Genomic DNA, 10,488 nt, shown 5'->3' with positions numbered 1-10,488 from the left:
CGCGGCGGCCGCGTCTGCCTGGCCCGTCCCCTCCAGCCCAGCTCGGGCTCCAGCTCCCGCGCCGGCGCTCCAGCTCCGACCGCGCGCCCTCCGCAGGCAAGGTAGAGACCCCCGCGAGCCCCCTGCCGCCTCCCGCCCTCCCGCACCGGAGCAGGCCGGGGCGGGGGCCGCGGGAGGGACGCCCCACGGGCTAGGGTAGGGCTGCTGGGCCGAGAAGGAGGAAGCGTGACAGCTGGAGCGGGTAGCTAGAAGCGTTTGCGCCAGGAGCGGGGGGCAGCGGCAGGGCTGGCCCAGAACCCCGTAAGCAGTGTTTCCCGCAGACCTTGCCCTCCATCTGTCCCGATGATTCGGACAGATGCTGAAGCTGGCTCCTGGGGACCCGAGTTGGAGGAAAGTCCATTTTGGAACCTGCACAGCGCTGCACGGGTGGAGAAGGGTTCTTGTTTGGCCTCCTGGTCCCCAACTTCCCACCCCTCTCCTTTCCACACCTGTCACCGGGAAGTTTCTGAAACTACCTGGGTCTGAATCCTACTTTTCACCTTTCAGTGGGGGAAATGAGCTTTACTGAGGAAGAAATGCAAATATTGCTGGGCATCTCCTCAACCTCTTAACCATATGAGCCCACATCCCCCAAGCGTGCCAACATCGTAACTTCCTCCTGTACTGCACAATGACACCCACCCACACACACACGAACACCACCCCCTTAATCAGGCAACACTAACATCTGCGATGTTTGTGGAGGCTTAACAAATATTAAGGCTTCAAGCCAAATGATTCCCTCTCAGGGGCCACTGACTGGTAGCAGGGATGGGCAGGAAGGAAGAGACCCTCCCTCAGTCTTCAGAAACAGGAGGAGGATGTAAGCCCTGGTGTGGTTAAGGGATTCAGAAGTCCAGGTAATCAGGTCTGGGCCCTCAAAAGGGAGTGCCTGCCCCTTGGGGATCCTTGCTGGGTCAGCCTGAGTGTTCTGGGGGCATAGCTGATTCTTGGGTAATGGTAAACTACATGACTTGGAATGTGAGCAATGAGTGTTGATGTGAAAAAGGAAACTTTAAATGTTAGCACTGGCTTTGGAAATCATAGTTATCTCTCAGTTACCAGCAATTTTAGTATTTAATGTTTAAAATAAGATCTAGAAGACCAGAGACACTAAGATTTAATGGAATGGACTAAGGACACTATGTCTAGAGTCTGGGTGTGACCCTGAGAGAGTGGCTCTCTCTCTGGGCCTCAGTTTCTTCCTCTGTAAAATAAGACAGTTTGTGCCTCCCAGCTCTGAGGACGTTCTAGGATTCTCTGCCTCCAAGTCAACTTCTTACTTTCTCACCCCAAGTTGGTAGGGGCAGGCAGGGAAACCAGAGGAGGGAGGGGAAGGGTGAGTCACAAATAGCTGGCGGTTGGGCAGCAGACCCCACCCTCCCAGCCCTAGCCTCGGTCTGGACTAGCCTAGGTTACAGCCTCAGGGCTGGGATGGAGCAGGACAAAATTGGACTTGTTCCAGATCTTTAAGGCCCTGCACAACTGAAAAAATCCCAGGAGCCTTTATGTCCAAGGTCCCAGCCCAGGGGTGTCCTTGGACCCTGATAGTCTAGTTTCTATAGCCACGTCCTCACCCTACCAGAGGCAAAATGCAGGATCCTGATATTACATGCCTGTGCCTGAGACATGACACAAGTGGGAAGGTATACAACTTGGGGTTCACTGCTGCTGGGAGTCCCTAGAATTTATGCCATCCTGGGTCCAAGGCATCATTTTTCCTAATCTCCAGATATGTTTCTCTAGGTACCACCCTTGTATAATAATAATAATAATAATAATAGCTATGTTTCCTGAGTTCTTTCTCTGTGCCATGCAGTTTGCTAAGTATATTGCATGTATTACCTTATTTAACCCCCCCATGGTGACTGATTTCTCCAGGTAACCATTTTACTGATAAGAAAACAGGTTCAGGGAGATGAAATAACTCGCCCAAGAGCTAGAATTCTTTTTTTCTTTTTTTTGGCCATGCTGCGTGGCATGTGGAATCTTAGTTCCCTGACTAGTGATCGAACCCACACCCCTTGCATTGGAAGCGCGGAGTCTTAACCACTGGAACGCCAGGGAAGTCCCAAGAGCTAGAATTCTAATCCAAGCCTATCTAATTCAAAAGTCCATTCTTTTAACTTCTACTATATACTACATGTAAGACCGGGGGGCTTGTGAAAAGACAGGCAAGAGAGAAGTATTCTGTCTTCTCTCCTGTTTGTCTCTTGTTTGCTCTCTCCCTGTCACTTTCTCTCTCAGATTCCATTTCCTAGAACCTTGGAGCCATCTAAGAATCCCCAGGGGTAATCAGAGAGGCTAATTAAGCCTTACAGACCCCATTAGCCATAAGACTATTATGTATTCATTAGATCTGTTGGCAGGAGAAGTTAGATTATAGTCATTGAAAGGACCAGATGGGTGGAGTCCTTTCTCCACAATATTAGTGTCTCAGAACCCCCTTCTAAGTGTTCCCAGAGAGCCTCCAGAACAGGAATGCTATACATGGAGGTGAGTGGCAGAGATGTCCCAAGGGCAGAGGTTACAGAGAAGTTTCTTGCACCATCAGAAAAAAAATTCTAGTAGACCCTAACTGCCTCCTTAAGCCTGCCCCAACCACCCTAAATAAGTGGGCAGAGGGGAGACAGAAGGTCAGGGCCTTGGATGGAGTACCACAATAAGTGCTTTTTAGCATCATTCATTCATTTAACAAATATTAATTTAGCACCTACTATATGTGCCCCACATTGTCTCATGTTCCCCTCACTGTCCAGATGGATACTCTAGCATCCCATTTAACCGCGTTTGGATTAAGAGTCCCCATATATGACTCCCTAGCTTTATACAACTATTTGTACAACCAATATGGAACACTTATAACATGATGGGCATTAGGTATTGGGGATACAGTGGTGAATAAGACTGATAAGTTCCTGCCCTGTGGAACTTACATTTTGGTAGGAAAAGACAAACAGTAAACAAAGAAGCAAATAAATGGGCAAGATAATCTCCAGTTGTGATAAATTCTATGAAGGAAACAAAGGAGGGTGCTACGCAAAGGAGGGGGGCTACCTTAGGACAGAATGATCAGGGAAGGTCTCTTGGAGGAGCTGACATTTCAGCTTAGGCAAGAAGTCAGCTCTGCCAAGAGTGGGGAAGGGTGGTCCAGGCCGACAGAGCAGTAAGTCTCATGGCCCTGAGCAGGGAAAAACTTGGCATGCTTGAGGAACAGAAAGGAGGGCAGTGAGACTAGAAGGCAGTGTGTGAAGGGGAGAGTGGAACAAGAGGAGGACAGAGAGGCGGTGGGGGAGGGGGTTACACCACGAAGTTCTTGGGTTGGAGCCTTGGCTCCTCCACTTGTCACCTGCCTTGGGAAGTCCCAACCTCTCTGAGCTCCCGTTTCTTCATCTGTAGAATGGCTATACCAATAATTCCCTATCTCATAGAATGTGATTTTACTTGTTAATACAATAACTACCATTCCTTGTAGGCCCTCTATATGCCAAGTGTTATACTAGGTACTTTCCATACATTATTTGACTTAATCCTCACAACTATGAAAGATAGGTATCATTCTGCCATTTTATAGCGGTACTTTGCCCAAGTCACACAGTGGTAACACAGCTAAGAATGGAACCCAGCTATGACTAACCCCAGTTTTGTTTGACTCCAAAGTGGTGTTGTACTATGCTAATGTAAGATATTGTTATTGCTGTTACTGAATCCGCAAGGCAAGTTGCCCTCTGCAGCTTGGCCCCTGGGTCAGCGGTCAGCATGATCCACGTGATGGCTCCTCCTTGGTCCCTGGGTCCCATAGCTGAAAGTTGGGGCTCCCTAAACACTGCTAACCTAGCAGGGTGGAAGGAAGGCTCCCGCACTCAGCACAACCCTCCTGGAGCTGAGAAGCCCGGCAGATGCTCAGAGCCTTCTTCCCCTACCTTCTCCCCAATCTCTCGTGCCTGGGTCCCGCCCTTCCCCAGTGGAGCGCTGCGGGACGCAGACGAGGCGGGGCCGGGGCTGGGGACCCGGCTAGAGCCGGTTCTGTGTCGCGCGCGTCAGGAGCGCTAGAGGTCGTTGCGGGGCGTGGGTGTCTCTGGGAGTGGTAGCTGAGCGGAGCTGGGGACCGGGGCTGGAGGCGGAGCAAGATGGGGTAGTGGCCCGGGAGGCGTGCCGCCATCTCAGTGAGAACCGCCGGAGGGCCGGGTCTGCGGGATAAGAAGGGAGATGGGACAGAGCTTAGGCCCGGCAGAGACTACAGAGATTGGGGGTGGAGGGAGAAAAGGTAGGAGCAGGCGAGGGACACACTCCCAGAGACGTGTATAGCCTGGGAAAGAGGGGTGGGGGGGCAGGGAGGTGAGGGATGGTCAGAGATGAATCAAGACAGGCTGGGGAAGAAATCAGAGAGCTGGAGAAGGATACAGAAACGTTGGAGAGAAAGTCAGGGATGAGTCAGAGAAACAGAGACAGCGGACAGACACTGTCAGGGAGAGATAGAGACACAGAGGAGAGGAACACAGGGAAAGGAAGAGACTTAGGGAGGGACTCAGAGACAAGAAAAGAACAGAAATAGTAGTAGGAGTGGAAAATGAACAGAGTATACAGAAGCAAAGAGACCCAGACAGCTGACCAGTCCTGCCACATGTTCTTGTCATCTTCCTCCAGAGCTACCCTTGGAAGCAGAGTTCCAGGAGCCAGAAGTACTACTACCAAGCTGTCTTCGTGTCCATCCTTAAGAAAAAAAGAAAGATGGCCAAGGAGCGGGGCCTAATAAGCCCCAGTGATTTTGCCCAGCTGCAAAAATACATGGAATGTGAGTCTTCCTCTCAGTCATTCAGTCCTGGGGACCTTACCCTTAGACAATACCTCCTCCTCTTCATTCCCCCAAGTTCCCCTTCTTTTCTCCAGTGGCCTTGAGACGGGATGCTCCTGAGATATGCCTGGCTGGGAGCAAGAGGCGAGGGAAATAGGAAGATGCCCGTGGTCTTAGCTCTCTACTCACCTTCTCTGAATCTTGACTGCCTGCACCACATCTCAGAGAAGAGAGATAAAGAGGGCAACCACCTTGGAGGACATGAAATGTTTTTCTCTCTGTACTTCTGTGTTTCTTCTTGGAATTTCTTTTTCATCTCACTGGAATCTTCTTTCCCGTTGGATGTCTGGGTGGGACTGTGGCAGAGGGCAGGGAGAGCTGAACCAAACTCATGCTCTCTTCACTCTCTTCACATCCTAGACTCCACCAGAAAGGTCAGTGATGTCCTAAAGCTCTTTGAGGATGGTGAAATGGCTGAATATCTCCAAGGAGATGTGAGTGGCAGCTGGGAAATCCTCTGCTTCACCAACTCCTCCCACCTTTGTTTTTGCTACTCCATCGGGATGCCCAACTTCCAGGGATTATTCTGGGCCCAACCCTTGCTATCCTCTCTCCCCAGCATCCATTGTTACTGCAACTATTGCTTTAGGACAAAACAAGAGATTCTAGTAACTCAGGACTCAGCCCAATAAACCATACTCCTGCCTTGGGTGCTTCTCAGCTCTGCACTTATTGTCACTGTCCCCACCACTCCCAATTCAGTCCCCAACTCCCATCCTGCAGATCTCCCCAGGGTAATGCTTGCTCTCATCATAGGCCATTGGGTACGAAGGATTCCAGCAATTCCTGAAAATCTATCTGGAAGTGGATAATGTTCCCAGTCCCCTAAGCCTGGCACTGTTTCAATCCTTCCAGACTAGTTACTGCTTAGAAAAGACTGTAAAAGAAGGTATGGTCACGTAGGTGGGACTGCGCTGGGCCTCCTGAGGAAAAGTGAAATTAAGTGTGGGTTTTGGGGTGAGAGTGGAATTGAGTCACATGTTGGGGGCAGGGTGGTGGGAGGGAGAGGTAGAGGGTAGCCAGGCTTGCCTAGGAGCCAGAGGGAGGAAAGTTAAAGGGAAGAGTTGGAACAAAGGAAAAGAGAAGAGCCAGACTGGAGGGAGCCCCAACCTCAGATCTGCTGTACTTTCTGTAACCAGATGTGGTGTGTCTCAGTGATGTCTCCTGCTACTTTTCCCTTCTGGAGGGTGGCCGGCCAGAAGATAAGCTAGAGTGTGAGTTACCATTCTGGACTGGGAGAGGGAAGGAAAGGTGAAGGGAGAGAGGGTATTCCCCAGCCTTCCTTCCCTCATTTTTTCAGGATTCCTAAAGGCTGACAGGCCAGACAAAGGTGGGGCCAGAGAATGGACCCATTTCCTCTGTTTCCCCAGACTCCTTATACCTAACGCCATCCACCATAGTCACCCTAGTTCCCACGTCTTGTATATTTTCATGTGGAGGACCCGGGATGGGATGTGGGAGGTGTGTACTGTCTCGCCTATCAGGTTCACCAAGGGTGGAATCCAGACCTGTTTCCCCTCCGATTTTGTCTTCCATCTCAGTCCCAGCCCCAAGTCCTGGGCTCTTCATCCAAAAAGTCTCTCCTTATCTCTTTGTTTCCCCTGTATTCTGTTATGAATTCTTTGGGTATCCCTCACAAACTGACCCTGGCCCCCTAAAACACCCCACAGTCACCTTCAAGCTGTACGACACGGACAGAAATGGGATCCTGGACAGCTCAGTGAGTTGGGGGACCTTGCTGTGCAAGGGAATATGTGTTCATTTGTCTGTGCCCCCCGTCACAACTCTTCCAGGATCTTAAGAAGCAGAGGAAGCTAGAGGGAGAAGCTGAGTCCTCTAGGACTAAATCTGGGAGTAGGTCCCAAGCTCTTGACCCCTAAAAGAGGATGCTGGAGGCACGACTTGGGGGCTCCCTTGCAAACACAGACACATAGACATTCATTTACTTGGCAGAGACACCTGAGAATGAGAGGGGGTCTGTGGGTGGAACTCAGGAACCCTGATTTCTAGAGGAGGGTTTGGATGGTGGTAGTGAGGCAGGATATGGCTGTGGCTCTTACCCTCTCGGCCCTCAGGAAGTGGACAAAATCATCATACAGATGATGCGAGTGGCTGAATACCTGGATTGGGAGGTGTCTGAGCTGAGGCCGGTAAGGCAATTCTTCCTGCATGTCCCTTGTTGTACCTGCTCCCTAGTGAGACCTTTATCTACCTCCCCCCATCTCTGACAGGCAGCCTGGTGCCCTTGGCTAGGATGGCTAGGCTGGCTGTCCTAGGGGACAGTGGAGAAGTGTCAGATCTGAGGGGTTACTCACACCAGAAGTCCACCTCCCCACATTCTCTGCTCAGATTCTCCAGGAGATGATGAAAGAGATTGACTATGATGGCAGTGGCTCTGTCTCCCTAGCTGAGTGGCTCCGGGCTGGGGCCACCACCGTGCCACTGCTAGTGCTACTGGGTCTGGAGATGGTGAGTGAGAGAGACTTGTGAGGATGGGCAAAATAGTTGCCTTGGGTTGTACTTGCCAGAGGTTGGCACTCTAAGGGCTTAGACATTCCCCATCATCTGCTGTACCCTCCCAGACCCTGAAGGACAATGGGCAGCACATGTGGAGACCCAAGAGGTTCCCCCGACCAGTCTACTGCAACCTGTGCGAGTCGAGCATTGGTCTTGGCAAACAGGGGCTGAGCTGTAACCGTGAGTGTAACCTGGGAGTGTGGGAACCGGGGGGGCAGCCCAGCTATCTGTGGGAACACAGCACTGAACTTAGAGAGACTTGGCTTTGAATCCTGGGCTCTGCCAGTGACTGGTTATGTGACCTTGGGAAAGCCACATAACTTCTTTAAGTCTTAGTTTCTTCAACTGAGAATGAGGTGATTGTGAGCTTTAAATAAGTTGATGCAAGAAGAGTGCTCCATGTACTGCATGTGCGTACTGTTACGTCTGCAATAGAAATTAGCTATTATTGTTGTTGCTGTTATTGTTGCTGTTGTATCTGGGCCTCCTTTACATCATCCAGCTCAGTTCCTGACACATGAATGGAGTGGGGTTGGGCATGCAGTAGCAATTGCTCTTCTGGGGGAAGAGTGAGCAAAAGGCACAGGTCTTGGAGGTGAGCCCCCAGCCCAAACGTGAGTTCTGTACTACACCCTCACAGCAAGGGGTTATATGCCATGTTTCAGTGAGTGATGCTGTCTCACCTCCAGGTAAGGAAGAAATAGGGGGAGGGGCTGCAGCTAAGCCTCTGACCTTCTTCACTCTTGCCCAGTCTGTAAATACGTCGTTCACGACCAGTGTGCCATGAAGGCCCAGCCCTGCGAAGTCAGCACCTATGCCAAGTCTCGGAAGGACATTGGTGTGAGTGACCCCACGCCCACCGGATCACCACCCCCGTCCTGGCCCTGGTCCTGGCTCTTGGCCCATTGCTGCCCTCAGGCCTTCCCCGAGTCCCTGCTCAGACCCTCTCAGACAAGAGTTTGCCTTTCTCCCCAAGGTCCAATCACATGTGTGGGTGCGAGGCGGCTGTGAATCTGGACGCTGCGACCGCTGTCAGAAAAAGATCCGGATCTACCACAGTCTGGTTGGGCTGCATTGTGTGTGGTGCCACCTAGAGGTCAGTCCGGGAGCTATCCCTCCAGCCTTGCTTTGGGCCCCTCCGTAAGCTGCCCTCTCCGGCGGCCCCCTCGCGCACATCTCCCTTACAGCCTTGGTTGCCCTACTCCCAAGGGCTCTCTTTCGGTGGCAGACCCCAAGCTGAGAGGTGACGGGGTTCCCTCCACAATCTCTCCGTGCCTGCCTTGTCTTTCAGATCCATGACGACTGCCTACCAGCCATGGGCCATGAGTGTGACTGTGGGCTGCTCCGCGATCACATCCTGCGTCCGTCTTCCATCTATCCCAGCGTCCTTGTGAGATCCCTGGACAGCGGCTGGGAGGGGACAGGAATGCTTCCCCAATTCAAACACGCACACAATGCCATTTAGAGCAGAGAGCCTATATTTTTGGATTCAAGTCAGACTCTCATCTGTTTATGGATTCACACAATCCAGTTTTCCTTCCTTCTGCCTCCTTCCCTTCCTAGGCCTCTGGACAGGAGCGTAAAATTAGCAAAACAAACCAGAAGACCGTGGATGATTTAAATTTGAGCACCTCTGAGGCACTGCGGGTACAGGGCTGAGAGGCTTGGGCTTCATGGTGGGGACCTCATGGGAGGGAATGAAGTGGGGAACCTGGGGACTGGTTCCTGCTCCCTGGGGGAGGAGAAAGCCACCTGGGGGGAATGCCAGCCCTCTGCTCCTGTCTCCGGGACCCATCTTAACTCTGACAAAATCCTGCTTTCCTTATCCTTGTTTTCTTCCCTCAATGCAGATTGACCCTGTTTCTAACACCCACCCACTTCTGGTCTTTGTCAACCCCAAGAGTGGTGGGAAGCAAGGGGAGAGGTGAGAAGAGCTCTACTAGGTCTTGTAAAGTAGAGAGGGAAGATGGACAGAGGTTGGGTATCTGTGTGTATGCAGGGGACATACCTTGAGGACATCAAGAGAGTGGAGTACAGGGACTTCCCTGGCGGTCCAATGGTTAGGACTCCATGCTTCCACTGCAGGGGGCGGGGGTTCCATCCCTGGTGGGGAAACTAAGATCCTGCATGCTGCGCGGCACGGCCAAAAAAAAGAGAGAGAGAGAGAGAGAGTGGAGTACAGAATATCCATGCCGTGCCCTGCCATGAGCTTTCCTTTTTCCCCACACAGGGTGCTTTGGAAATTCCAGTATCTACTAAACCCTCGACAGGTGTTCAACCTCCTAAAGGATGGTCCTGAGCCAGGGTGAGTATAGGTTAGGGGCTGTATCGCAGGGTTTGTGTGTGTCTGCCTATCTGTGTGTGTTGGAAGAGAGCAGGAAAGAGTGCCTGTTGGGAGGGGAGGGCCAGGGGAGGCCCAAGAAACCAGACTTCAGAATGCTGCTTTTGCTGGGTATCCCTACCTCTGAATTCTCCAGCTCATCTCTGTTCTGCTCTCAAAGAATGGAGATACCAATCTCTCCCTCACCACTAAGGAGTGGCTATAAGATTTCCCCATTGTACTTTTTCTCTACCCTTGACAAAGGGGAAGGGTGTTGTAAGGAACGAGAGACAAGAAGTACTTACTCTGCCTGTCCAAGAGTTGGGTAGCCTCAGTCCAGTTATCCTTCGTCATCTTCTCTCTCACCTTTTGTCTCAGGCTCCGATTCTTCAGAGATGTTCCTGATTACCGGGTTTTGGTGTGTGGAGGAGATGGCACAGTAGGCTGGATTCTAGAGACCATTGGTCAGTGCAGGGAGCGGCTCCGGGCTGGGCCCAGGGGCAGTGGCCTTCCAGAGCTAACTCCCTTCATCCATCTCCTTACCTGCCTCCACAGACAAAGCCAACTTGCCTTTTGTGCCTCCTGTTGCTGTGTTGCCCCTGGGCACTGGAAATGATCTGGCTCGTTGCCTAAGATGGGGAGGAGGTAAGTGGTTAGAAATTGTTTTCCTGGGGAATGGGGGAGTTGGGTAGGTAGGGAAAGGCACACAGAGAAAACATTTAGGCATCTGGTGAAGAAAAAGCCTTGGTGGAAAAGA

At 51.6% G+C, this 10,488-nt stretch overlaps 1 protein-coding gene across 4 annotated transcripts in view; it reads left to right on the top strand.

The window, feature by feature from the left end:
• The window catches only part of DGKA (diacylglycerol kinase alpha), a 20,658-nt gene that overhangs the window by 1,190 nt on the left and 8,980 nt on the right, over positions 1 to 10,488 (top strand). For 2 of the 4 annotated variants that reach the window (XM_024736588.1, XM_024736585.1), the window contains exons 1-17: positions 7 to 101; positions 4,687 to 4,834; positions 5,255 to 5,328; positions 5,651 to 5,783; positions 6,034 to 6,108; positions 6,565 to 6,614; positions 6,970 to 7,044; positions 7,244 to 7,363; positions 7,477 to 7,591; positions 8,163 to 8,251; positions 8,388 to 8,507; positions 8,703 to 8,801; positions 8,975 to 9,058; positions 9,262 to 9,335; positions 9,642 to 9,716; positions 10,110 to 10,195; positions 10,287 to 10,376. In XM_024736588.1, the coding sequence (XP_024592356.1) occupies positions 4,771 to 4,834; positions 5,255 to 5,328; positions 5,651 to 5,783; positions 6,034 to 6,108; positions 6,565 to 6,614; positions 6,970 to 7,044; positions 7,244 to 7,363; positions 7,477 to 7,591; positions 8,163 to 8,251; positions 8,388 to 8,507; positions 8,703 to 8,801; positions 8,975 to 9,058; positions 9,262 to 9,335; positions 9,642 to 9,716; positions 10,110 to 10,195; positions 10,287 to 10,376 (1,423 nt within the window). In that variant the 5' untranslated portion in view covers positions 7 to 101; positions 4,687 to 4,770. Of the gene's footprint in view, positions 1 to 6; positions 102 to 4,686; positions 4,835 to 5,254; positions 5,329 to 5,650; positions 5,784 to 6,033; positions 6,109 to 6,564; positions 6,615 to 6,969; positions 7,045 to 7,243; positions 7,364 to 7,476; positions 7,592 to 8,162; positions 8,252 to 8,387; positions 8,508 to 8,702; positions 8,802 to 8,974; positions 9,059 to 9,261; positions 9,336 to 9,641; positions 9,717 to 10,109; positions 10,196 to 10,286; positions 10,377 to 10,488 lie in introns of those variants that run through there. The other 2 variants (XM_024736586.1, XM_024736584.1) reach the window with 1 other exon arrangement.

This window comes from Neophocaena asiaeorientalis, unplaced genomic scaffold (genome assembly GCF_003031525.2).
Source record: "Neophocaena asiaeorientalis asiaeorientalis breed wild unplaced genomic scaffold, Neophocaena_asiaeorientalis_V1.1 scaffold134, whole genome shotgun sequence".
Taxonomy (NCBI): Eukaryota; Metazoa; Chordata; class Mammalia; order Artiodactyla; family Phocoenidae; genus Neophocaena; species Neophocaena asiaeorientalis.
This window is presented reverse-complemented; position numbering and strand designations above follow the sequence as displayed.